Genomic DNA, 27,784 nt, shown 5'->3' with positions numbered 1-27,784 from the left:
TATTTTTCATGGTTGTAGGAAACTGTACTGGTCAGACCGAGGAACCAACAATGGCCTTCCCCCCAAGATTGCCAGTGCCAACATGGATGGCAAATCTCCAAGAACTCTCTTTACTGGGAGCCTTGAAAATGTGGCATTTATCACCCTTGATATTGAGGAGCAAAAACTCTACTGGGCAGTCAGCAGCACGGGAGTGGTATGTGCCCCATTTTAGTCTGTTGGTCTTCGTTGCGGAACTTGGGCAGTTGACATCCATTGTTCTGAGTTGTCTGGCAGTGGTTCTCAAACAATCTTGGCCACTTTTGAGGCTTCCCAGGTGGCACTAGTTGTAAAGAACCCACCTACCAATGCAGGAGGCATGGAAGAGATGTGGGTTCGATCTCTGGGTTGGGGAGATCTGGAGAGGGCATGGCGACCCACTCCAGTATTCTTGCCTGGAGAACCCCATGGACAGAGGAGCCTGGCAGGCTGCAGTCCATAATATCACGACTGAAGCGACTTGCACCACGCGCATGCACCAGTGTTTTACTGCCCTTTCTCTCCATAACTTCTTTCCTTGAAGTCCAGTTCTTTACAGAATGTTATTTTTTCCCTTTTTCTTTCTTTTTCTTCAAGATAAATTCCATTTCTCATTCCACACTTGTCCTCTAAGAGCCTTTTCTTTTTAAACAGAAAGCTTCTGAGCTCAATAGACATCTGTTCACAGATGCCTGTTATTTTCTGGTAGTTGTAATATGTGAGGAGTCCCTTTCTTGGTCGTTTTAAACTCCAAGATGAAGTTCATTATAATCTGCAATAAAAAATAGGAAGTATACAATTTCATTCATTCACAGAAATAACACTTGATCTTTACTACTGTGCTTATGCAGCTGATCTGGAACTAGGCACAAAAAAGGTACTCAGTAATAATTATTGATCAGCTACAGTCTTGTTTTGGTTGTTGAATGTGTGCTAGTTGCTTCCTTGCTTTAGAGAACAGGAGTGATTTCAGATCTGTTTATGACATAGACGCTCTTCAAAAAGTGGTCCAGTAGATTTGATTTTCAGTTCATGATAGCTTGATGAGGACTCATCTCACTCTTAGTATGTGATTATAATGAAGAAATGTAGTGATGTGTGTGAAAGCCCTTTACAGAAGTACTTGCCACATGCTGTGATATCTGCATACAAGTTAGGATGTCCCAGACCAGACTACCCAGCAGCTCCCACTTCCTGTTTCCACATCTGCCCTGCTCTCCACAATCTGTGAGCCAGTTGGTGGTGTGACTTCCATCCTTTCTCCTAGGCTAGAACCCTCATATTCCTCCTTCACTCTATTTAATCATCACAGAAATCCCAGCAGTTTGTCCCTGAGCGCCTTCGCGGTCCAGCCTTTTCTGCCACCTGCACCATTCCGAACCACTTCTCTCTAGCTATCTTGCTAATGAAACTGCTTTCATGATGGAGGCATGTGGTCTTCATAAAACTGCAAGAAACCCTGAGCCCTGGCCCAGATAAGTAGCTCCAGATTCCTGAGCCAAGTGTGGTCAGCTCATCTGGTCCCAGTTACTCTCTCAGCAGCTATCCTCAGAGATTATCCCCCTTGTGCTGCACGCTTCTGGAATTTTGTCGAGAGAGGCAGGGAGTGACACTCATTTGTCTCTCTCGCCAGCAATCAGTTCAGATCCTGACACAGAGGAGGATCAAACCAGCTATGTCTATATTTTTTCTTTCTTCCAGAGCAGACTGCTTATCACTTCCTGTTAGGAACTTCATTCTTGAGTTCTTCTCTAGTTCGCCAGAGTCATTTTGAGGCTGACTTATTACTGTGCTGATTTAACAGCGCTGTCTTGCTGTCTTCTGAGTGTGTTGAGTACGTTTCCTATCTCCATTGCAGAAATGGTTGGTGAAGACGTTAAACTCAGGGCCAGTTAGCATACAGTATCCTTGACCAGAATATCACATGTGGGGATTAGTTCCCTATTTTTCACCATGCCATCTGAGAAGGTTGACTGGCTTACTTGGACTTCAGCTTCATTATCAGTGAAATGAGCACAGTGACATTTGTCTGACCCACCACTTGGTATAGGTGAGACTATCACATATAGTTAGAAATAGATATGAAACACCCCTGGAAAGGATAGAATGCTATCTACGTGTGAAACATTATTAAGTGAATATTCGTTTTAAACATTTGCCTCATTTCACCATGAATCAGTCAATAGCAAAAATTCTAACCTTTCAGATTGAAAGAGGAAATGTGGATGGAACAAATCGAATGATCCTGGTAAACCATCTTTCATACCCCTGGGGACTTGCTGTCCATGGCCCCTTCCTTTATTACTCCGATGAAGAATATGAGGTCATTGAAAGAGTTGACAAGGCTACGGGGGCCAACAAAATAGTCTTGAGAAATAATCTCCCAGATCTCAGGGGCCTTAAAATTTACCAAAGACGTGGTGAGTATTTGTCACTGAAACATACATTCATGTGTGCTCAATGAATATATCTATGCACTTACATGTCTGCATACAACCGCATGACATATACAAACCTGTGTGCATACAGAAATAGAAATTATCTATTAATTTTAATAGATAACATTAATATTAATTTTAATATTAAAGCCATGCTTTGAAGCTATTAATATTAAAGCTATTAATAAAGCCAATATTAAAGCTATTAATATTAAGCCATGTTTAATATTTTAAAAATATTTTTAAAATATTAAGCATGGCTATGTGTCAAAGACTAATCTGGCATCTGAAAGGCCCGATTCACTTCAGAGTAAACTTTCTCCCATTCATTCCCCATCACTTTTTACTTTGCTTTTGTTTATTGCCCTCCCTGACGTAATTATGTATGTGTTTATTGTCTGAGTTCTTCATTAGTATGTAACCTTTATAGGGACAGGTATTTTGTCTGTCTTGTTTCTTGCTCTCTACCCAGTAACTAGAATAGTTACGGGAGCATTGGAGGTTGGATACCTACTGGAAAAGTGAATAACACGATAGAATTTTTTTAATCTTAAAAGGAGTACTCTTAGGTGTGCTTTTTTGAGATAATGTAACTTTTGATTTGCCCCTTTAAATTAGTATTATGATCTACAGATAATGTTTTTATTTTGAAATATCTAGCCTAAGATTATCAAGTAATTTGTTTGTTGTCCTATAACCTAGGTTTGTCACTTGATATTTTATTGCATATTCAAAAAAACTTCAAGTATTCTTATTTAATATACATTAAATCAAATATCCATCACATGTTTGATCATATAGTTAAAATTGATAGAATTTTAAATGGTAGTACATAGGCTATTCCTCTAACTCTTGAATGTTTGGTGGAAGAAAAACAATTGGTGCTCCATTCTCTACTATGATATAACATGAACTATTACATGGTTGTGGTCCTATTTTAAACCTCTGTGTGTTAGTTCAATAAGCACTAGGCTCTCCAATATTGTTTTTAGGTTAACTCAGATTCCATATTTTGTTATTGACTTTTATAATGACCCCAAAATTTGACACTGAGTGGCAAATAGATGGGGTGAAAAGTTACAAACTAATTGTGATTTCATTTAGGCTCTGAATCCTCAAACGGCTGCAGCAACAACATGAATGTCTGTCAGCAAATTTGCCTGCCTGTACCAGGAAGACTGTTCTCCTGTGCCTGCGCCACCGGATTTAAACTCAATCCTGATCAGCGGACCTGCTCTCCATATAATTCTTTCATTGTTGTTTCCACGCTGCGGACAATCAGGGGCTTTAGCTTGCAATTGTCAGACCATTCAGAAGCCATGGTGCCGGTGGCAGGCCCAGGTACGTTCCTCCAGTACAAGTAACATTTGACTCCATGTAATGCCATGTTGAAGTCCTTGGTGCCATATAGCATTTCTCCACGTTTGGATTCAGTGCGTAAGGAAGCATGTTTATTCTGCTTGATAACCATATTCACATGTGCTCATGATTGATCTCTGCTTTCCTATGTCTAGAAAGTCATCTAAGTTACCGTCTTGTCAATATATTATACAGTCAGAAAGTTTTTCATCCAGCTCTGCATTTTGAAAAATATCAAATGCAGAAAAGTTGAAAAGTGTAGTGAATACCGTTATACTTGCTAGATTCAACCATCGTTGACATTTTGCTACAACTGATACTTAAGTTTGATCACCTCGTAATGGTGATCACCATGAAATCTCTGCCTTTTTGCCCCTCTACAACTTATATGAAATTTTTGGGTTTACACTTTGATACCCTATGAATATCTTTTCCCCCAAGCATCTTTTATTCATTGGTTTTTATCTTTGTCTGAAATGACGATTTAATTGGGAACTGCAAAATGGTTCTTTTTCTTGTTTTATCATTCCTTCTACATTCATTCTTCTCTCCTTTTTTTTATCACATACACTCAAGTTTTTATTTCTTTAATTCAGTGTAAAATCGTTTAGCATAATTGTTCTTTTGATGCTCCGATTGATCCATTTTGTCTGGGAAGAGCCTCTCATATTGCTGTCTGTATTCTTTTGACATGATTCCATTAGTGTTTGAATGCTTCCTTGCTTCCTGGTCTAATAAATATGTTCCAGGCTTACCTTGTACCTTCCCTTCCCACACCTATGCTTAACCATTTCTCCCAGAAACCAGTACTCTTTATTGTGGGAAGAAGAAACTAAGATCTGGGGGTAGTTGTGCTCATTGCATCCGGGAAATAAATAGTTTTATTTCATAATCGGGGCATGGTTTGAGCAAAGGGGGTTTGGAATGAGGGTTAGAGAGGAAGGGCAAACATTTTTAAAAGTTCTATTTCAAGCTAGAGCATAGTTTAATGATCTTTTCTTTAATGTTCCAGGACGAAACGCACTGCACGTGGATGTGGACGTATCCTCTGGCTTTATTTATTGGTGTGATTTTAACATCTCTGTGACATCTAATAATGCAATCCGTAGAATCAAACCAGATGGGTCTAATTTTACAAACATCGTTACAGATGGGATAGGAGTAAACGGAATCCGGGGTATTGCAGTGGATTGGGTAGCAGGTGGGTAAGCTGTATAGTGATTTTATTGAAAAGCTTTTTGTGTTTGCATTTGTCATCTTATTTATACTATAAAGTTTAACATACATGTGGCAGATCTATTTTCCTGGATGTTTATTGAGATTATTTAAGATAAGTTGAATTGAGTTTTTAGAATAAATGTAACAGCCTTGTGCCTGTTAATGATAGTGTTTCAGTTGACAGATTCATTATAGATGATCTCATTCTAGATTATTTACTGAGTTGTTGGCAAAATGGAAAGAAATATTTAATTATGTGGACTTATTTCACCCTTAAAGGAACATCTAATTTCTAAATTAGAAATGTCTAACTTTTCAAAGAGAAAGGAATGTCAAAATATAATAGAAACCATAAAATGGCAATCATTTGTTTTATTTTATTTTATTTTTTTCTTTTTTCAATCATTTGTTTTAAAGCTGAGCAATTTTAGTTGCTGAATTCTTAATTGCTTCCTTGTGTTATTTATGAAAACCCTTTGATTATTAGGTACTTTGTTGTAGTTAATTGAAATGCCTGACCCAATATTATATTAACTTTTCTATACTGATTTATATACTTAATTTTGAATTACCATCCAGTTTTTAATGATACATTGAAAAACAACTGTCAACAGTCTATGGGCCAAATGTAGCCCGTGCTAAGTAGTTTTGTTGGAACACAGCTATGCCCATTCATTTATGCATTGTAAACTATCTTCCCACCATACTTTTTGCTCTAGCGTTTACTTTGTTCTGTAATGCCCAAATTCTGGTGACTTTAGAAGGTCCATGGGATGAAAACATCTACAGTAGTTAGAAACAACCTATTTAGTCCCTAAGAAGAAATCTTTATTTTTCTAAGCCTAAACTGAGATATTTATCCTCCTGGGAAAGACAACATTTACTGGCTCAAACCTCTATCTTACAAGAGCTATCTTCTTCTTTTTTCTTGATTTGCCATTAATCAGCATGCTCTTTAATTTTCCTGCAGGAAATCTTTATTTCACCAATGCTTTTAGATCTGAAACACTAATAGAAGTTCTAAGGATCAATACTACCCACCGCCATATTCTCCTTAAAACCATAGTGGATATGCCCAGAGACATTGTTGTGGACCCCAAGAATCGATATCTCTTCTGGTCTGACTATGGGCAGAACCCAAAGATTGAACGGTCTTTTCTTGACTGTACCAATCGAACTGTGCTTGTGTCAGACATCACTGCCACACCACGGGGCTTGGCATTGGATCATAGCAGTAACTACATTTATTGGGTTGATGACGCTGTGGATTTAATTGCAAGGATCAGCATTGAGGGAGGGGAATCTGAAGTGATTCGTTTTGGCAGTCATTACCCAGCTCCTTATGCCATCACTGTATTTGGAAATTCTATCATATGGGTAGACAGGAATTTAAAGAAAATCCTCCAAGCCAGCAAGGAACCAAATAGAGCAGATCGACCAACAGTGATAAGGGACAATATTGATTGGCTAAGAGATGTGACCATCTTTGACCAGAGTGTCCAGCCTCGGTCACCAGCAGAGGTCAACAACAACCCTTGCTTGGGAAATAATGGAGGATGCACCCATTTCTGCTTTGCTCTGCCTAAATCACAAACCCCTAAATGTGACTGTGCCTTTGGGACCCTGCAAGCTGATGGCAAGAGCTGTGCCATTTCATCAGAAAATTTCCTCATCTTTGCCTTGGATGATTCCTTGAGGAGCTTACGTTTTGACCCCAAAGACTATAGCCAACCTTTCCCAGCAATAAGTGTGGAAAAAATGGCTGTGGCCCTAGACTATGACAGCATAGATAACAGAATCTACTTCACACAACTTTTGCCATCTGGAAAAGGCCAGATTTCCTATATCGACCTGAATTCAAGGAGCAGTCCTCCCACTGTTGTTGTTTCGGGTAAGTGCACTCTACGTGTAGCTTATCTTGGAAGGAGACGCGATGGGATCAACACACATGGATGACCCAGTGATTCTAAAATGCTTATTGAGATTCTAACTTCTTTTTGTGTGTTTTGTTGGTTGTATGTCCAGGCATAGGGAGTCCTGAGGGCATTGCCTTTGACTGGGTCAATAAAAGAATTTATTACAGTGACTACACCAATCAGATGATTAAGTCCATTGCCACGGATGGGTCTAGACACACTGTGATAGCCCAAGTTCCAAAGCCAAGAGGAATTGTGTTAGATCCTTGCCAAGGGTATGTCATGATTGCTTATTTCTGGAGGGAGTGGGGTCTGAAATTATCTGTTAATAGAGAGCTAGTGTTTCGTGGACTTGTAATAATGTAGGTACAGATTAAGGGGTGAAAGAGCATGAGTGACCTTACTTGGGAAGGAACTCTGGTTGGTGCTCCTAGGAAGTTTGGCCACATACTAGGGAATTAATGCCCTGACTCAGTAAATCCCTGTTGGACAAGTTGTATGGGTGGGAATAGAGTAAGCTTCCATTTGCTCTATTGGTGTCAAATATAACTGTTATATTTACAGTTAAAGAATGCTGCTGTCTTTCTTAAGTAAAAAGAAGTGTGAGTTCCTTGTGGTGAATTATGACTCCTTTTGGATCACTAGGTACATGTATTGGACCGACTGGGGTACCAATGCCAAAATCGAGACTGCCACAATGGGTGGATACTCCCGGAGAAGCTTGGTGGACAGGGGCCTCGTCTGGCCCAACGGGCTCACTCTGGACTATGAACAAAACCTTCTCTACTGGGCAGATGCTAATCTGTACGTGTCTTTGGTTATTCTTGTGGGTACTGATGAGATTTCTTCCTCCCTGTTCGAAAGAAGAGGGATATGCATAATGTGGTGAAATACTGGTGAATATATCATGAAAATTGATCTCTATCATGAGACTGAGTAATTATGAACTGAAAGACACCTAAAGATGCATTACTAGACAAGTTAATTTCAACTATGGTTATAAATATAATCATTCAGTTTATAATCATGTAACTACCTCAGAAAATGAATGACTTTAAATGTACACTGATAGTAACTTTTCTCTGGGTTTTAACATTCAGTGTCTTGTAAAAGCATTTTCCTTCGGTCTTTGTCTTTTGATCATCTTCCCCCCCCAAATATTATTTCTTGTGCCAGCTTCTTCTCAGTCCATTTCACAATATTTTCTTTATAAACTTCTGTCAGCTCTAATTTTTGCATGTAACTCTCCAATCACTTCTGAAATTACACATATTCCCATCATCCTAATGATTGAAGATATGAGATGATTTTGTTTATTATGGCTGGTATCTGCATGTTGGGAATCTTAAACTTTCCTTGCTTATTTTCTTATCATTTTGGTCTCATGATGCTGAGCACCTAACAACTTTATCTTTATTTTCTCACTTGAAATAAAGCAGGGATGTTTTGTGTCTAAATTAGGAAGATATCTCGAAGTCAATGACAAATGGAAAAACTCATTAAGTGGGTGGGAAGGGAAAAGTAATTCACATTTTATTGAGTGACTACTATGTGCCAGACACCAAGACAGGTTTTATTTCCAAGCAAGAGGTGTATTTTTCACAATACTCCCCACTGTTCGTTTCTTTTTCCTGTTTCATTTAGTAGGATTACTTGTGGGTTATATTAATATTTGGATATCATTTATATAGGCCATTGTTTAATAAGGAGATGAAGTTCTCCCATTACCAGAAGAAACATTTCTTGCTGCCAGTACAGTTCACTTGAAAGGAAGTTGGGGGCTTGTGTAATTGCGCTGAGGCATTGGGTGCCAGTTGAGGACCTTAATCCTTCTAGAGTCTAGTATTTTCTTTTTTCTTTTTCCATCTTCATTTTAGGGAGAAGATTGAGCGCATGGATCTAGAGCACTATCTGCGGGAGGTCATCGTCAGCAGAGCCAACAGTCCTTTTGGCTTGGCTCTTTATGGCCAGTATATTTACTGGACTGACATGCTCACTCAGAAAATTTATCGAGCTAACAAAGTTGATGGGTCAGATCAGTCTGCAGTGACCATGACCCTTCCCTTTCGGCCTAAGGGTATTTGTGCTGTTGTGAAGGGCCAACAACAATGTGACAGTCCTTGTGATCGGTTTAATGGGGGCTGTAGCCATATTTGTGCACCAGGTAAATACTTTGGCCACCTCTTGCGAAGAGTTGACTCATTGGAAAAGACCCTGATGCTGGGAGGGATTGGGGGCAGGAGGAGAAGGGGACGACCGAGGATGAGATGGCTGGATGGCATCACCGACTCGATGCACATGAGTTTGGGTGAACTCCGGGAGTTGGTGATGGACAGGGAGGCCTGGTATGCTGTGATTCATGGGGTCGCAAAGAGTCGGACACGACTGAGCGACTGAACTGAACTGAACTGAACCGAAGGCATTGGGCACAAAGATAGAATTATGGAGAGTGATAATAATGATGATCACTAGTAGGGAAGGCTGAGGGAATATTCAGCTCCAGCACGAACAAAGATTCTCTTTGTTTTCAGAGGAATTTCTAAAATACATTTCAGGGTTTGTGTGTTGAGAAGAAGAATGAAGGTTTTTTTTTCCTTTCCTATTCCATATGGAGCCTTCTTACAATGACATTTTTAATTCAAGCTTGATGGAGGTAGAAAGAAATATGCAGGTTTGGCTGCTGCGTATCATGTCTTGAATAGAAATTTCATCAATGAACTAATGTTCCTCATTAAAGGATTTAATACTTTCACTTAGGAGGTACTGTTTATAGTTGAATAAACAAAGTGTGCCTCAGAAGTGTGTTTTATAGAGAATGATAAATTCATAAGAGGGTGTGCCTTTTGAGACTATTGCTGTGCAGATTTTGCTGAGAAGGTAGAATCATTGTTAATGTTTCAGTGAAGATAAGAAATAGTGGTTTAAAGATTAGGGTGAATTAACCACATTCATTAGAAATTGGTGGTTGTTCATATTGATGAAAACATAATGTAGAGCAGAGTTTCCATGTCTTAGAGTGTGTTTAATAATATAGAAGCTGTTGCCAGTGCTCTTCAGGGGGAGAAAATATCAGTGTTTGCTACAGAAATATTTTGCTTTTTTCTGGGCTTACCTTTCTTCAGGTCCAAATGGCCCTGAGTGCCAGTGTCCACATGAGGGCCGCTGGTACCTGGCCAACAACAATAAGTACTGCATCCAGGATAATGGTACCCGGTGCGACAGTTCCAAGTTCACCTGCCTCAGTGGGAAGTGCATCGCTGACCAGCTGCAATGTAATGACATCGACGACTGTGGTGACAGCAGTGATGAGCTGGAAACTCTCTGTGGTGAGCCGGACTCTTGGAACTTTTGAAGTTCACAATGTACCTTGTGTTTGTTCCTTTTACAAGGGAAGAACATGTACCCTGAGAGTCTAGACTGCACTTTGCTTAAATCACGCAACAGCTGATACATGCGCTGTGAAGTAGTGTTCGATGCTTTATTAGGAAGCACCTCTGAAGAGCACCTAAGAAAGAGCAGAGATGCTGCATGTCATTTATAGTCCGGGGAGCTCTGGGAAAATTACTTAACCTCTCTGAGCTTCAGTCCCATGAAAGCATTGTGTTTGCATGCTTTAATGAAACTGAGATAAACGTATACATTGAGATGGTAGAGGAATGGAGTGACTTTGCCATTTGCGTAAAATCCTCCATTTGCTTAAAAAAAGTATACAATATTAACTAATTTAAAGTTTGAGCTCACTTTGCATGCAGTACATGTGGGCAGCTTTTGCCTTGGAAGGTCAACCCAAAGTGTCTTATTTTACTTGATTGTATCTTTTTAGAAAACGGGATGATGCTTTTAATCTGCGAGCTTCTTCAATGTTTTCAATATTTTGACCCCCTCCTCTTAGCGTTTCACAGCTGCCCTTCGACAAGCTTCACCTGCGCCAATGGGCGATGTGTCCCATACAGTGACCGCTGTGATCACTACAATGACTGTGGCGACAACAGTGATGAGGCAGGCTGCCGTTTCAGGGCTTGTAACAGAACAGAATTTACTTGCAGTAACGGAAGGTGCATCCCTTCTGAATTAGTCTGCGACGGGATAGACAACTGCCATGATGGCAATACTTCAGATGAGAGAAATTGCCGTAAGTTCATCTTACGTTGTTAATGGGCTTTGGAGCCTTGAACTCTTAGCGCCTGGGAGATGTCAAGACGATGCCTTTCTGAGAAAAAACTGACAGTATTCATCTAAAACACACATTTCATTTTACATGTCTACTAGTGATTTTTAAAAATAATTTGACCTAATGTTTGATTTATTCATACAACCTTTGACTACTTTCCCCTTCTATATTTTATCTTTGGTTTGTGGTTCTGATTATTGTGAAGCTTTACCAATGATTACTGACAAAATTAATTGATTAATGTGTGTGGTTAATGTTTGTTATGCACAAAGCTATGTAGCACAGTGCTGACTGAAATGATTTGGTAAATTGCTTTTTAGTGAGTTGCTTTTCCCAAATTTCTGGAACTTACAGTTCAGCATCTTGAGAAAATAGTAGCACAGAGTATGAGCAAAAATGCATTTTCAGTTCGGGTATATCGACATGCTCTGCTGTCATTGTATGCGGTTATACACAATATTTATTTGGGTGTGGCAGTATTATTGCCTGGATAATCCTATAGACAGAGGAGCCTGGTGGGCTACAGTCCATGGGGTCACAAAGATCCAGACATGACTGGATGACATCCAGAGCATGCACCCATGCTTTTTTGTTGTTCTTTTTTTTAACAAGTGGTCAATATGTTTTCATCCATGTCCTCCAACTTTTTTCCTGAGTATTTTAAAGCAACTTCCAGAAACACATGTCAGTGATAAAGACATTTGTTCTCAAATTTAAAAAAAGTTTTTAAAATTTTAATTGGAGGATAATCTGCTTTACAATGTTATGTTGGTTTCTGCCATACAACAACATAAACCAGCCGTAAGTATACATATACCCTTTCCTTGAGCCTCCCTCCCTTCCCACCTCATCTCATCCCTCTAGATCTTCACAGAGTACCAGGCTGAGCTCCCACTAGTTATCTGTTTTATACATGGTAATATATATTTTGAAAAACAGCTACTATTCTAGCATTATGCTCAACAAAATCAACAATACTTACTTAATGTCCTCTAGTACTAAATCCATATTCAGATTTTATCACTTAGCCCCAAAATGTCAACAGTTTATCTGTTCACATCAGGATTCAAAGTCTACACATTGATTTAGGCTGGAATTGAGACTTAGACCTTTGATTACATTAGACTTAGTTCTTTGGGCAAGAACATTTCATAGGTGGAGCTGTCTGTTTCTTGTTGTATCACATCATGAAGCACATAATGCTTGATTGTTCCACTTTAAGTGAGGACAATATTAATTTAGAAGTCAGTTTGAATCTTCCCTTTAGGAAGTTCCCACCAATCTTTCACCCAGTGGTTTTTAACCATGGATGGTTGTTCCATGAATTTATTATTACTTTAAGGGTGATAAATCAGATATTTAAAATTTTTACTATTCCATCCACATTTATTAGCTCAAGTTCTCTAAAGAAGAAATTTCCCTTATCAGCTATTTTGTTACTCTGAAATACAGTTCTGTGGAGGAAATGTTTGATTCTTTCTTTCTCTTTTCAATTTTCAGAGTAGTAAGTTGGTGACCAATGAGCATTAAGCTTTGGCTTTGTTTTGTTTTTACTATTGTATTAAATTCATGGATTTGTACATATTTGAGTTTTAATGAGATGAAGTAATTTACTGCTTTTGGTGCTTAATTGTCCTGTTTTTGGCAGCGGGAATCCTGCTAAGTTGGGTCCTTTTTTATTTTGACTTGATCCTATTCAATCTTCCATAGTGCATTTCAGACTTGTGCATTTCTTGTCTCAGACCTGGAATTTGTCTCATTCCTTTTGTGTGTGGTATTTAAAAATTACTGGGACTTCCCTGAAAGTTCAGTGGTTAAGACTTCCAACACAGAGGGTATGGATTCCGTCTCTAGTTGGGGAACAAAGATCCCACATACCTCATGGCCAAAAGACCAACACATAAAACAGAAGCAATATTGTGATTTAATAGACTTTTAAAAAAATTAAAATTACCACAGTGTTGGGTTACCTATTCCTATTTGGCTTTTATTGCTTCTAGGCCTTTTTAGTGGACAGAACTAGGAAATACAATTCTAAAGGGAAAAAAATGATATTGGTATTTTCCATTTTAATTTAAGATAAACAGGTTTTTACCTTTTAGATTTTATAATCACATCTCTTATACTTAAACTCTTAGTTTGTAATAGGTGACATAGTCACTTATTTGCTTTATTTTATAATACTTTCAAAGTAACCATACAAATGTAATTAAACATTTTATGTCCTTCTTGTTCTTAGATTATTTCCCACTAGAAATATGCAGTCATTTCTTACTGTTTCCAAATGTGGGAAATTGCTTTTCTTTATGCATTTTTATTTCATTGTGTTCATTTATAAAAAATACTGTGCGTGGATTCATAGTCATATAAAAATTGTATGACAAGGTACACTCACAGACGTCCTTCATGCTTGCCCTCTCCACCCTGTTCCCTCCATACTATTCTCAATCTGTTCATAGGAGTGACAGTTTTCATTAGTTTATCTTTGCATTTTTGTTTTAAATGTAAGCATTTCTTTCTTGCTGGACACACACAGTTATCAGTTTCATACACAAAAGATAGCCTAGTGTTGTGCTTTCCTGCTTGCTGTTAATGCATCCTGGAGGCCATGCCATCTTCCCTTATCAATATATAGAGATCTTCTTTATTCATGTTACTCCATTGTATGGGGAGTGAGGAGAGTGGGAAGTCTTGCTGATGCTATTAAATAATGAAAACAGGAAATGCTCTTTTTACTAGAGACTATATGGCATCACATAACTGTCATGAATTATTCCTCTCTGATAGCGTCCCTTCTACTGGTTTGATTGTGCAGTAGATCGGTTAGCATGGACACATATGATGTACATGTGATGAATATGTTCCAAATTGTTTATCTGGTTGTCTTTTTCAAGCTGAACGCACGTGCCATCCTGGATACACAAAATGTACGAATTCAACGATTTGTATTCCACGTTCTTTCTTGTGTGATGGAGACGATGATTGTGGAGATATGAGTGATGAAAACCCCATTTTCTGTGGTAAGATAAACCTCTTTTTGTGGTTCCAGACATGCATGTCTTGAGCTCATAAAGACACATGGCTTGTGTGTTTCAGCTAATTTCAATTTGTCCTCTCAAGCTGACCTTATAAATAGATACAGTAGGCAGTTATTTAGGATGTAATTGGAGGGGCATAAGAAGTCCCTTCTCTCTGTTCCCTGGCTGGATGCCTGACTCCAAATATTTCTTCCAGGGATCAACTATAATGCATAACCTCCTATAATTAAAGGTCTTTTGTCTTCAGGAACTTCAGGCAGAATTTGCAAAATAAGCCCTCATATTTACTGAAAGAATTTTTGTCTTTTTCATATGTTTGACTTTCAGAAACCTTAATTTCATATTTAGCTGTTTGGTTCAATCAAATAATTTCTTATATTTATAGCTCAAATTCTTAAGTTTGATAACTTTGAAACTATTAGTGTAAATAGATGCATCTTTTAAGAATTTAGTAATGGTCACCAGGCCAGGTTACAATCCAAGAGTAGGAGTTGTAAAAACAGCAACAAGAGGAAATAGAAAATCTAGAAAACACATCAGACCATAACCTCAGGTCATGTGAGAAAAGTTTACACATAGGTAGAATCATTTACTCAAATAAGTTACAAGGATGAATAAGAGCAAAACTTTGATAATTCTCTAGAATCATGGTCTATTATGGCTTAAAAGGTTGTGTGTAGGGTGATTTGGTTATTTTTTCTTTTCAGTAGAATTTATTTTGTGTTATGGCAGAAAACAGAAACATGTTTTCTTTTATCTATAATTTGATTTCATGTATCAAAAAATAGTCTTTCTGGTATTTTTAATAAGTGCAATTCATTTTCTGAATCTCTGGAATTTAGGAAAAAAATTCTAGGACACTGGAAAAGTATTGCTCTCCCATGTTCTTTCCTCTGGCTGGAAAACTTCTATAAAAACTCAGGCCTCAGTCTTCCTGTCTTGGCAACTCCTACCCAGTTCAGAGATATAGGCAGGTTATTAGGAACAAGCTTGTGTGTTGCTCATGGATTTTATCTTCTTTACCTACTGCAGCCACTAGGTCGTGTAGGAGCGATGAGTTCCATTGCACCTCTGGGCCCTGTATTCCTGCACGTTGGTATTGTGATCATGAAAAAGACTGTTCTGATGGCTCTGACGAACCTCCCACTTGTGGTAAGAGAGTGAGCCAGCATTAAAAGCATTGTGATGTAGCTGGCACCCTTCTTCCAACTACTTCAAGTGTAAACTATGGTTCTGGCTGGGGAATGTTTGCACTCCTTGCTGATACCCCTCAGCAGATATTCATTAAAAGCTTGGTCATGTAGGGCACTGGGTGGGTTGTTGGGCAGGATATGGAAGTTGCTGATTGATGCAGACAAAAGTTGGTGATGCACCTACTACCTGCCTGGTTTGTGGAACTCAGTTAACTGTAATTGACTCTGAATTGGAATTTCTGAATTTGGGCGAGTTTTCACCCATAAGACTATGGGAGGATCTAAAGGTTATTGAGAGCGTGATGTACATGCCGAGGGGGCAGGTGAGGGGCACACATTTCTTCCTGCTCTGTGTACCAGCTGAGGGGTTAGGGTCCCAAGGCCATCTGAGCTTCCTCAGATGTTCCGAGGACCTAGTTATATTCTTGGAGGCAGTTGTGTGTTACTTGTGTTTGAAGGCTGCTATTTACCTTTGCAAATCCAAATCTGTATCCATGCACAATTTTTTTTAACATAATTGTAAAACTATGAATGTACAGTCTTCTATATTGCCTTTTTTTAGGGGGTCTGGCAATATTGTTATATGTGGCCATGCTTGTCTTTTCTTTTTTTTTTAAAGATTTTTTTGACATTGACCATTAAAAAAAAGTTTTTACTGAATTCGTTACAGTATTGCTTCTGTTTTATGTTTTCTTTTTTCTTGGCCATGAGGAATGTGGGATCTTAGCTCCCTGCCCAGGTATCGAACCCACACCCCCTGAATTGGAAGGTGAAGTCTTAATCACTGGGCTGCCAGGGAAGTCTGTCATGCTTGTCTTTATAAGGTTTCATTAAAATACAGCCGCATTATAGTGTCAAGTATTTGTGAAAAAGAACATATGGCCTGAAGCTTAAAATATATATACTGTCTGGTTAAGAGAGACTTCTCTAACCCATGTTGTCATCTTCATACTCTTGTTTAATAGCTGTGTGATATTCTATTGAGTGGCTATATGATCATTGAGTTAACTGCCTCTATTTTAAGTATTTAGATTGCTTTATTTTTTCTTGTATTATAAATATCACTGTAGTAAGTACCATCACTTTTTTTGGAGGAGTATTTTCTTAAGACCATTAGCCTAGTTTTGCAGCTGAATTTAGGTTATTTTCTATTCCTGTTTTCCCTTGGGCTCAAATTCTGTGGCTAATAGAGAGTGGTATTAGAAGCTCCTTGACAATTTCTTTTTCCCCAACACTAAAAGTTTTGTAGAAAACAAAGGGCACACAGAGTTTTAAGGAGCTGTAAAAGAAATAGTAACTGTTGGGTGAGTAGAAAGGTCTTAGAGATTATTTTAAATATATGAACTATTGGTTCAGATATATGAAGAATAAATAGTTTCCAAACTTCTCCGTGGGAACCAAAGTCATTATCAATTAGTATTATCAATTAGTACCAACTATCTGACATATTTAAATAGAAGTAAAAACACAACCTAATATTAATGGATTTTCATAATATACAGAGGTATTTTTTCTTCTAGTTTTATTGAGATTGACATATAGAACTGTGTAAATTTAAAGTGTAGAACATAATGATTTACATACATCATGAAATGATTATCACAGTAAGTTTAGTGAACCTCCAATACACAGATATTATTTTAAAGAAATAATAAGATGTATATAAAAGAATGAAATCCCCATTTTTTCACCCTCTTACAATCCCCTCACCCAGACATAACTGCTATTAAGTGTGAATTCTTTATCTATATATCCTGACATAGAGGGATCTTATTATATATATATATATATATATATATATATCTTTCTGCTGTTCCCCTCCCACTTTTTTTTTTATCCTAACAGTATCTTATCAGTTAGAAAATACACCTCTCCCTCTTGAACCTCCCTGCCATCTCCCTCCCCATTCTACCCCTCTAGGTTATTACAGAGCCTCTGTTTGAGTTTCCTGAGTTATACAGCAAATTCCCATTGGCTATCTCTTTTAGATGTGGTAATAGAAAACAACAAAATTCTGTAAAGCAATTGTCCTTCAATTAAAAAATAAATTAATAAAAACAGAAACTACTCCTCCATCTTATCTTTGTACTGCTGAATAGTGCTGTAAAGTGTGTTTCCATGTGTTTTTACCCCTTTCTCAACTGCTGGGCATTTAGCTTGTTTCCATTTTTTCCTTGTAAGATGTCATGCTGGAATGAACATCCTGCGTGTGTGGGAAGGCTCGATCTCTGGGAGTAGGTTTCCTGTGTTAAAGCCTTTCAAAGGCTGTATCGATACATACTCCATTCTTACCAGCTCGTGGAAGTTCACATTTCTCCTTACTGTTATCATTGTGCTGTATTTTAATAGTTCAAATTAAATATTCTTTTGCCTTAGGATAATTTTGAGGAATCTCTGGGATTCTGGGCATATGACAACTTGATTCGTTAACATGTGGGATATGATTAAAGAATTCTAATTGGTGTTCTAGAAAGCCCTTGCTATAGTATCTTTCTCTCAAGATTCCTGACTGCACATGACTCTTCTCACCAAGAGTGCTTTTTTTTTTCCCAGTGTTTTCTCAATCAACATGCGCCAGTGATTATTTCAAGTGTGACAATAACAGGTGCATCCCAGTGATGTGGGTCTGTGATGGTGATAATGACTGTGGAGACATGAGTGATGAGGATGAAAGACACAGTTGCAGTAAGTGCAAACAATTAATTCCTCTATAGAGTCACATTTCAGGGAAACAGTAGCTTTATTTTTCTGACTTTGGAGAATATGGTTGTCACACAGGTTCTTCTTTATTGAAAGTACACAGATAGAATGTTATCTTTATTTTTCTGCTCAGGAATGTTTTATATTATCTACATAAATGCTTTTAAATGGTGAAGAATGATTTTAATGTTTCTTTTTATGTTGCATTGAGGTCATGGAAATAATGTCCTACATTTCTAGGACAGATAAAGAGAGCTCAGTTGGCCACTGAATTAGCAGCTTTAATACTGTTGCAATTAACTGTGCCTCTAGTTTTATCCATTACCCTAGAGTTGTTAAGGGCGGGGGGGGACAGGGGTCATTCTTTTAAGTGAATTATGGAACAGACTATGAAACAACATTTCCCATTAACAACAGAGCATAGAACTCTAAATTCAGGTGTCTTAGAGTATCTTTCCGTGATAGGATAATAAAAACAATGACTCAATGATCTTTGCATTTGATTGTTACCTCATATGTCGATGACTTTGGTGATGGCCCCTATTTCTCCATATCCTCTATGAAATGGGTTGGCAGCTGCCCAAATCTAGACTGTAGTGTGTACTTTTCTCCCATATCTCTTCTTCAAGACCCCCTTCCTTTTGTCTCCTCTTCACCCTCAGATAAAATATCTATTCTATTCTGCAGAGTTTCATGATTACATGTTAGCATTTTAGCACTTTCCTAGTGTCATGGTTTCTGTCAACTCTTTTTTTTAAATTTAAATTTAAATTTAAATTTATTTATTTTAATTGGAGGCTAATTACTTTACAATATTGTACTGGTTTTGCCATACATCAACATGAATCCGCCACGGGTGTACACGTGCTCCCCACCGTGAACCCCCTCCCACCTCCCTCCCCATACCATCCCTCTGGGTCATCTCAGTGCACCAGCCCCAAGCATCCTGTATCCTGCATCGAACCTGGACTGGCGATTCGTTTCTTACATGATAGTATACATGTTTCAATGCCATTCTCCCAAATCATCCCCCACTCTCCCTCTCCCACAGAGTCCAAAAGACTGTTCTAAACATCTGTGTCTCTTTTGCTATCTCGCATACAGGGTTATCATTACCATCTTTCTAAATTCCATATATATGCATTGGTATACTGTGTTGGTGTTTTTCTTTTTGGCTTACTTCACTCTGTATAATCGGCTCCAGTTTCATCCACCTCATTAGAACTGATTCAAATGTATTGTTTTTAATGGCTGAGTGATACTCCATTGTGTATATGTACCACAGCTTTCTTACCCATTCATCTGCTGATGGACATCTAGGTGGCTTCCATGTCCTGGCTATTATAAACAGTGCTGCGATGAACATTGGGGTACACATGTCTGTTTCAATTCTGGTTTCCTCAGTGTGTATGCCCAGCACTGGGATTGCTGGGTCATAAGGCAGTTCTATTTCCAGTTTTTTAAGGAATCTCCATAGTGGCTGTACTAGTTTGCATTCCCACCAACAGTGTAAGAGGGTTCCCTTTTCTCCACACCCTCTCCAGCATTTATTGCTTGTAGACTTTTGGATTGCAGCCATTCTGACTGGCATGAAATGGTGCTTCCTTGTGGTTTTGATTTGCATTTCTCTAATAATGAGTGATGTTGAGCATCTTTTCATGTGTGTGTTAGCCATCTGTATGTCTTCTTTGGAGAAATGTCTATTTAGTTCTTTGGCCCATTTTTTGATTGGGTCGTTTATTTTTCTGGAATTGAGCTGCAGGAGTTGCTTGTATATTTTTGAGATTAGTTGTTTGTCAGTTGCTTCATTTGCTATTATTTTCTCCCATTCTGAAGGCTGTCTTTTCACCTTGCTTACAGTTTCCTTTGTTGTGCAGAAGCTTTTAATTTTAATTAGGTCCCATTTGTTTATTTTTGCTTTTATTTCCAATATTCTGGGAGGTGGGTCATAGAGGATCTTGCTGTGATGTATGTTGGAGAGTGTTTTGCCTATGTTCTCCTAGCAGTTTTATAGTTTATGGTCTTATGTTTAGATCTTTAATCCATTTTGAGTTTATTTTTGTGTATGGTGTTAGAAAGTGTTCTAGTTTCATTCTTTTACAAGTGGTTGACCAGTTTTTCCAGCACCACTTGTTAAAGAGATTGTCTTTAATCCGTTGTATATTCTTGCCTCCTTTGTCAAAGATAAAGTGTCCATAGGTGTGTGGATTTATCTCTGGGCTTTCTATTTTGTTCCACTGATCTATATTTCTGTCTTTGTGCCAGTACCATACTGTCTTGATGACTGTGGCTTTGTAGTAGAGCCTGAAGTCAGGCAGGTTGATTCCTCCAGTTCCATTCTTCTTTCTCAAGATTGCTTTGGCTATTCAAGGTTTTTTGTATTTCCATACAAATTGTGAAATTATTTGTTCTAGCTCTGTGAACAATACCATTGGCAGCTTGATAGGGATTGCATTGAATCTATGGATTGCTTTGGGTAGTATACTCATTTTCACTATATTGATTCTTCTGATCCATGAACATGGTATATTTCTCCATCTATTAGTGTCCTTTTTGATTTCTTTCACCAGTGTTTTATAGTTTTCTATATTTAGGTCTTTTGATTCTTTAGGGAGATATATTCCTAAGTATTTTATTCTTTTCGTTGCAATAGTGAATGGAATTGTTTCCTTAATTTCTCTTTTTTCTCATTATTAGTGTATAGGAATGCAAGGGATTTCTGTGTGTTGATTTTATATCCTGAAACTTTACTATGTTCACTGATTCAGTTCAGTTCAGTTCAGTTCAGTTCAGTCACTCAGTCGTGTCCGACTCTTTGCGACCCCATGAATCGCAGCACACCAGGCCTCCCTGTCCATCACCAACTCCCGCAGTTCACTCAGACTCACGTCCATCGAGTCAGTGGTGCCATCTAGCCATCTCATCCTCTGTCGTCCCCTTCTCCTCCTGCCCCCAATCCATCCCAGCATCAGAGTCTTTTCCAATGAGTCAACTCTTCTCATGAGGTGGCCAAAGTACTGGAGTTTCAGCTTTAGCATCATTCCTTCCAAAGAAATCCCAGGGTTGATCTCCTTCAGAATGGACTGGTTGGATCTCCTTGCAGTCCAAGAGACTCTCAAGAGTCTTCTCCAACACCACAGTTCAAAAGCATCAATGTTCATTGATTAGCTCTAGTAATTTTCTGATGGAGTCTTTAGGGTTTTCTATGTAGAGGATCATGTCATCTGCAAACAGTGAGAGTTTTACTTCTTCTTTTCCAATTTGGATTCCTTTTATTTCTTTTTCTACTCTGATTGCTGTGGCCAAAACTTCCAAAACTATGTTGAATAGTAGTGGTGAGAGTGGGCACCCTTGTCTTGTTCCTGACTTTAGGGGAAATGCTTTCAATTTTTCACCACTGAGGATAATGTTTGCTGTGGGTTTGTCATATATAGCTTTTATTATGTTGAGGTATGTTCCTTCTATTCCTGCTTTCTGGAGAGTTTTTATCATAAATGGATGTTGAATTTTGTCAAAGGCTTTCTCTGCATCTATTGAGATAATCATATGGCTTTTATTTTTCAATTTGTTAATATGGTGTATTACATTGATTGATTTGCAGATATTGAAGAATCCTTGCATCCCTGGGATAAAGCCCACTTAGTCATGATGTATGATCTTTTTAATGCGTTGTTGGATTCTGATTGCTAGAATTTTGTTAAGGATTTTTGCATCTATGTTCATCAGTGATATTGGCCTGTAGTTTTCTTTTCTTGTGGCATCTTTGTCAGGTTTTGGTATTAAGGTGATGGTGGCCTCATAGAATGAGTTTGGAAGTTTACCTTCCTCTGCAATTTTCTGGAAGAGTTTGAGTAGGATAGGTGTTAGCTCTTCTCTAAATTTTTGGTAGAATTCAGCTGTGAAGCTGTCTGGACCTGGGCTTTTGTTTGCCTCTTAACATTTCTGATTACAGTTTCAATTTCCATGCTTGTGATAGGTCTGTTAAGAGTTTCTATTTCTTCCTGGTTCAGTTTTGGAAAGTTGTACTTTTCTAAGAATTTGTCCATTTCTTCCACGTTGTCCATTTTATTGGCATATAATTGCTGATAGTAGTCTCTTATGATCCTTTGTATTTCTGTGTTGTCTGTTGTGATCTCTCCATTTTCATTTCTAATTTTATTGATTTGATTTTTCTCCCTTTGTTTCTTGATGAGTCTGGCTAATGGTTTGTCAATTTTATTTATCCTTTCAAAGAACCAGCTTTTGGCTTTGTTGATTTTTGCTATGGTCTCTTTTGTTTCTTTTGCATTTATTTCTGCCCTAATTTTGAAGATTTCTTTCCTTCTACTAACCCTGGGGTTCTTCATTTCTTCCTTTTCTAGTTGCTTTAGGTGTAGAGTTAGGTTATTTATTTGACTTTTTTCTTGTTTCTTGAGGTATGCCTGTATTGCTATGAACTTTCCCCTTAGCTCTGCTTTTACAGTATCCCACACATTTTGGGTTGTTGTGTTTTCATTTTCATTCATTTCTATGCATATCTTGATTTCTTTTTTGATTTCTTCTGTGATTTGTTGGTTATTCAACAGCGTGTTGTTCAGCCTTCATATGCTGGAATTTTTAATAGTTTTTCTCCTGTAATTGAGATCTAATCCTACTGCATTCTGGTCAGAAAAGATGCTTGAAATGATTTCAATTTTTTTGAATTTACCAAGGCTAGATTTATGGCTGAGGATGTGATCTATCCTGGAGAAGGTTCTGTGTGCGCTTGAGAAAAAGTTGAAATTCATTGTTTTAGGGTGAAATGTCCTATAGATATCAATTAGGTCTAACTGGTCTATTGTATCATTTAAAATTTGTGTTTCCTTGTTAATTTTCTGTTTAGTTGATCTATCCATAGGTGTGAGTGGGGTATTAAAGTCTCTCACTATTATTGTGTTATTGTTAATTTCCCCTTTCATACTTGTTAGCATTTGTCTTACATATCGCGGTGCTCCTATGTTGGGTGCATATATATTTATAATTGTTACCTCTTCTTCTTGGATTGATCCTTTGATCATTATGTAGTGTCCTTCTTTGTCTCTTTTCACAGCCTTTGTTTTAAAGTCTATTTTATCTGATACGAGTATTGCTACTCCTGCTTTCTTTTGGTCTCTATTTGCACGGAATATCTTTTTCCAGCCCTTCACTTTCAGTCTGTATGTGTCCCCTGTTTTGAGGTAGGTCTCTTGTAGACAACATATATAGGAGTCTTGTTTTTTGTATCCATTCAGCCAGTCTTTGTCTTTTGGTTGGGGCATTCAACCCTTTTACATTTAAGGTAATTATTGATAAGTATGATCCCATTGCCATTTACTTTATTGCTTTGGATTCGAGTTTATACACCTTTTTCATGTTTCCTGTCTAGAGAAAGATCCTTTAGCATTTGTTGGAGAGCTGGTTTGGTGGTGCTGAATTCTGTCAGCTTTTGTTTGTCTGTAAAGCTTTTGATTTCTCCTTCATATTTGAATGAGATCCTTGCTGGATACAGTAATCTGGGCTGTAGATTATTTTCTTTTATCACTTTAAGTATGTCTTGCCATTCTCTCTTGGCCTGAAGAGTTTCTGTTGAAAGATCAGCTGTTATCCTTATGGGAATCACCTTATGTGTTATTTGTTGTTTTTCCCTTGCTGCTTTTGATATTTGTTCTTTGTGTTTGATCTTTGTTAATTTGATTAATATGTGTCTTAGGGTGTTTCGCCTTGGGTTTATCCTGTTTGGGACTCTGGGTTTCTTGGACTTGGGTGATTATTTCCTTCCCCATTTTAGTTTTCAACTATTATCTCCTCAAGTATTTTCTCATGGTCTTTCTTTTTGTCTTCTTCTTCTGGGACTCCTGATTTGAATGTTGGGGTGTTTAATATTGTCCTGGAGGTCTCTGAGATTGTCCTTATTTCTTTTAATTCGTTTTTCTTTTTTCATCTCTGATTCATTAATTTCTACCATTCTATCTTCTACTTCACTAATCCTATCTTCTGCCTCTGTTATTTTACTATTTGTTGCCTCCAGAGTGTTTTTGATCTCATTTATTGCATTATTCATTATATATTGACTCTTTTTTATTTCTTCTAGGTCCTTGTTAAACCTTTCTTGCATCTTCTCAATCCTTGTCTCCAGGCTATTTAACTGTGATTCCGTTTTGATTTCAAGGTTTTGGATCATTTTCACTATCATTATTTGGAATTCTTTATCAGGTAGATTCCCTATCTCTTCCTCTTTTGTTTGGTTTGGTGGGCATTTATCCTGTTCCTTTACTTGCTGGGTATTCCTCTGTCTCTTGATCTTGTTTATATTGTTGAGTTTGGGGTGGTCTTTCTGTATTCTGGCAGTTTATGGAGTTTTCTTTATTGTGGAGTCTCCTCACTGTGGGTGAGGTTGTACGGGAGGCTTGTCAAGGTTTCTTGGTTAGGGAAGCTTGTGTTCTGGTGGGTGGAGCTGGATTTCTTCTCTCTGGAGTACAATGAAGTGTCCAGTAATAAGTTATGAGATTTCGGTGGGTTTGGAGTAACTTTGGGCAGCCTGTATATTGAAGCTCAGGGCTGTGTTCCTGTGTTGCTGGAGAATTTGTGTGGTATGTCTTGCTCTGGAACTTGTTGGCCCTTGGTTGGTGCTTGGTTTCAGTGTAGGTATGGAGATGTTTGATGAGCTCCTGTCAATTAATGTTCCCTGGAGTCAGGAGTTCTCTGGTGTTCTCAGGATTTGGACTCAAGCCTCCTGCTTCTGGTTTTCTGTCTTATTTTTACAGTAGTCTCAAGACTTCTCCTTCTATATGGCACCCCTCAAGCTTCTTGAATTTGGTCACAGGATGGCTTCTGCTGTTAGAAAACAGCATCCATTATCCTGGGGGGAGGAGAGCTGCCAGCACGAGTTGCAAAAGTTGTGCTTCACCTTTGCCCAGAGTTCAAAGTGCCAGCACTCCGGCCCCACCACAGGCTGGCTGCCCCGAGTCCTCTCTCACCCCGCTCCTGCCTTCCCCACCCTCTCGGCCTTACACCATGTCAGGAATCCGGGCAGGCACCGAGCTGGAAGCTGACCTCTGTCGACTCTTATTAACAAGTACTCTTCCTAAATATCTAGGAAAGAAGCCCTAGCTTTTTAGAAAATTCTGTGATCTTTTGCTGTCTAGTTAACCATTGTGAGTTTCACTTTTCTCATAAAACTGGCATAAAAATGCCTATCTCACATTGTGTTTGTGTGATTATACTTTATAAAATAAAAATAATTACCAAATGTGTGGGATTTTTACTATCCAGTTAATAAAATCAAGTAGTTTTCTATATCTCTAAGGGAAAAATATGACCTTATATTAATTTTATGGAAATTAAATTATGAGGTGTTTATCTTTACTTTTTACTTCTGAAAAAATTCAAGATTGAAAGCATTTGAAATGAAAATTTGGGAGAGTAATTTGTCTTCCTATTTTCCCTTCATTTCCTTTCATCCCTTAGACTATTATGTAATGTAAAACAAGATAAATATTGATTCAAAATGAACTTGACTGCTGGAATGAGCTCTCATATGATTCCTGATTCTCTTTGTGCTTTAGCTTCAGAGAATCGCAACTGCTCAAGTTCTGAGTTTGCCTGTGTAGTTGGTGTGCATCCACACAGAGGGTGTATCCCTGAATCATGGGTTTGTGATGGCGAAGCGGATTGCCTTGATGCCTCTGATGAGCACCAGAATTGCACCAGGAGATCCTGCTTTGGAACGGAGTTCGTCTGTAACAATGGCTTGTGTATCCCCAACCACTTCAGGTGAATTGGGGATTAAAAAACTTATTAACAAACCTTAAACGTCCATGAGGCAGGGCTGGGGCCCATGATACTTTTCATGGCCTCTGAAAATGTTTGGACTTCTTTTAAAATCAAAAAAAAATAAATAAAGAGAACTTCAAAGGAAGTATTTACATACTAAATAATAATATATATGCCTTTATACCAACGTAGTCCTTAAATATAATTTAAAATATTTTTATGGAGGAAGGGGCCCAAGAAAGCAGAAGTGCCTGGGGTCCATGAAGGTCATATCGTGACCTTGCACAGAGGATCAGAGAGATGAGTGAAGTGGGAATTTACTAGAAGAAAATTCTTGAGGCAGCTGATGCTCAGGGTTTGCCACTTGGAATAGAGTCATGGCCATAAGAAATACTTCATTCAATTCTTTCTGCTATAAGAAAAGTACCAGTGTGAGCAGGATGATAAATGGGACTGCATGCTGTGGCTCAGGGTCAGCCTGACAACAGAGAGAGGCAGGTGAGGCAGACTGTGGGCGTGTGCTCCAGCTAAGAGACACAGACACTAGTTAGCATCATGGGTTTGGAGAGAAATTGGGGATCTGGATTTTCACCTGAAATATTCTGATTTTAAGTGTACTGGGTCTCATGACACAGGTGTGACCGGAACAATGACTGTGGTGACTACAGTGATGAGAGGGGCTGTGTGTACCCTGCCTGTGGCGAGACCCTTTTTACGTGTCAGAACGGACTCTGCATTAATAAGGCCTATGTCTGTGACGGGGACAATGACTGTAGAGATAACTCTGATGAGCTGGAGCACCTCTGTCACACCCCAGAAACCACATGTCCCCCTCATCAGTTCAGGTGTGACAATGGGAACTGCATTGAGATGGTGAAAGTCTGTAACCACTTCCCTGACTGCTCAGACAACAGTGATGAGAAAGGATGTGGTGAGTATAATGGAAGATTAGGGAAAAGGAAATGAGGGGGACTGAACGTGGATTCTCAACCCTTTCTGACTTAGTAGGACCTTTCAGTTGGTTCTCTAAGTAGCACACTGCCAGAAAATTACTGTTGTTTGTCTATGAAGAAGCAAGGATTTCTTGGTCTATAAGGTCAGTCACACACATTTTTGGACTAATCATCAGTTAGTCATTCATTATAGAGAATAGGAGATAAACAAATTAAGGCCATCTATCTAAAAGCAGACAGTGGTGATCTTGCAGTGACTTGTTGCTTTAACTGCCCCTCCTACATTCCTTAATCTGTTCTTAATTTTCATCCTCAGGTGACTAAAGGGGAGAGTTTAACTGGAAGTCCCCCTCCCACCCCACCCCTAACCCCACCCTGGTTAAAACCATTGGTGAAGGATCAAGGAAGGAAGTTGAGTAAGAGTGACTTTTGAATAATGTAGGGCCTTTAGAAATCCCTTTTTATTTGTCCCTGTTTGTCTTTTTTAGCATGATTCATTAAGAACTTCAGTTCAGTTCAGTTCAGTTCAGCTCAGTCGCTCAGTTGTGTCCGACTCTTTGCGACCCTAGGAATCGCAGCACGGCAGGCCTCCCTGTCCATCACCAACTCCCGCAGTTCACTCAGACTCACGTCCATCGAGTCAGTGGTGCCATCTAGCCATCTCATCCTCTGTCGTCCCCTTCTCCTCCTGCCCCCAATCCCTCCCAGCATCAGAGTCTTTTCCAATGAGTCAACTCTTCGCATGAGGTGGCCAAAGTACTGGAATTTCAGCTTTAGCATCATTCCTTCCAAAGAAATCCCAGGGTTGATCTCCTTCAGAATGGACTGGTTGGATCTCCTTGCAGTCCAAGGGACTCTCAAGAGTCTTCTCCAACACCACAGTTCAAATGCATCAATTCTTCGGCACTCAGCCTTCTTCACAGTCCAACTCTCACATCCATACATGACCACAGGAAAAACCATAGCCTTGACTAGACGGACCTTAGTCGGCAAAGTAATGTCTCTGCTTT

At 38.6% G+C, this 27,784-nt stretch overlaps 1 protein-coding gene across 1 annotated transcript in view; it reads left to right on the top strand.

The window, feature by feature from the left end:
- LRP2 (LDL receptor related protein 2) overlaps window positions 1–27,784 on the top strand; it is a 151,015-nt gene that overhangs the window by 80,788 nt on the left and 42,443 nt on the right. Inside the window, exons 35-49 of the mRNA XM_040227939.1 lie at window positions 19–196; window positions 2,225–2,438; window positions 3,561–3,797; window positions 4,828–5,016; window positions 6,004–6,924; window positions 7,059–7,224; window positions 7,595–7,753; window positions 8,827–9,113; window positions 10,072–10,275; window positions 10,842–11,081; window positions 14,015–14,140; window positions 15,191–15,310; window positions 17,905–18,036; window positions 25,614–25,821; window positions 26,457–26,752. Of these exons, the coding sequence (XP_040083873.1) occupies window positions 19–196; window positions 2,225–2,438; window positions 3,561–3,797; window positions 4,828–5,016; window positions 6,004–6,924; window positions 7,059–7,224; window positions 7,595–7,753; window positions 8,827–9,113; window positions 10,072–10,275; window positions 10,842–11,081; window positions 14,015–14,140; window positions 15,191–15,310; window positions 17,905–18,036; window positions 25,614–25,821; window positions 26,457–26,752 (3,677 nt within the window). The remainder of the gene's footprint in view (window positions 1–18; window positions 197–2,224; window positions 2,439–3,560; window positions 3,798–4,827; window positions 5,017–6,003; window positions 6,925–7,058; window positions 7,225–7,594; window positions 7,754–8,826; window positions 9,114–10,071; window positions 10,276–10,841; window positions 11,082–14,014; window positions 14,141–15,190; window positions 15,311–17,904; window positions 18,037–25,613; window positions 25,822–26,456; window positions 26,753–27,784) is intronic.

This window comes from Oryx dammah, unplaced genomic scaffold (assembly GCF_014754425.2).
Source record: "Oryx dammah isolate SB20612 unplaced genomic scaffold, SCBI_Odam_1.1 HiC_scaffold_27, whole genome shotgun sequence".
Taxonomy (NCBI): Eukaryota; Metazoa; Chordata; class Mammalia; order Artiodactyla; family Bovidae; genus Oryx; species Oryx dammah.
This window is presented reverse-complemented; position numbering and strand designations above follow the sequence as displayed.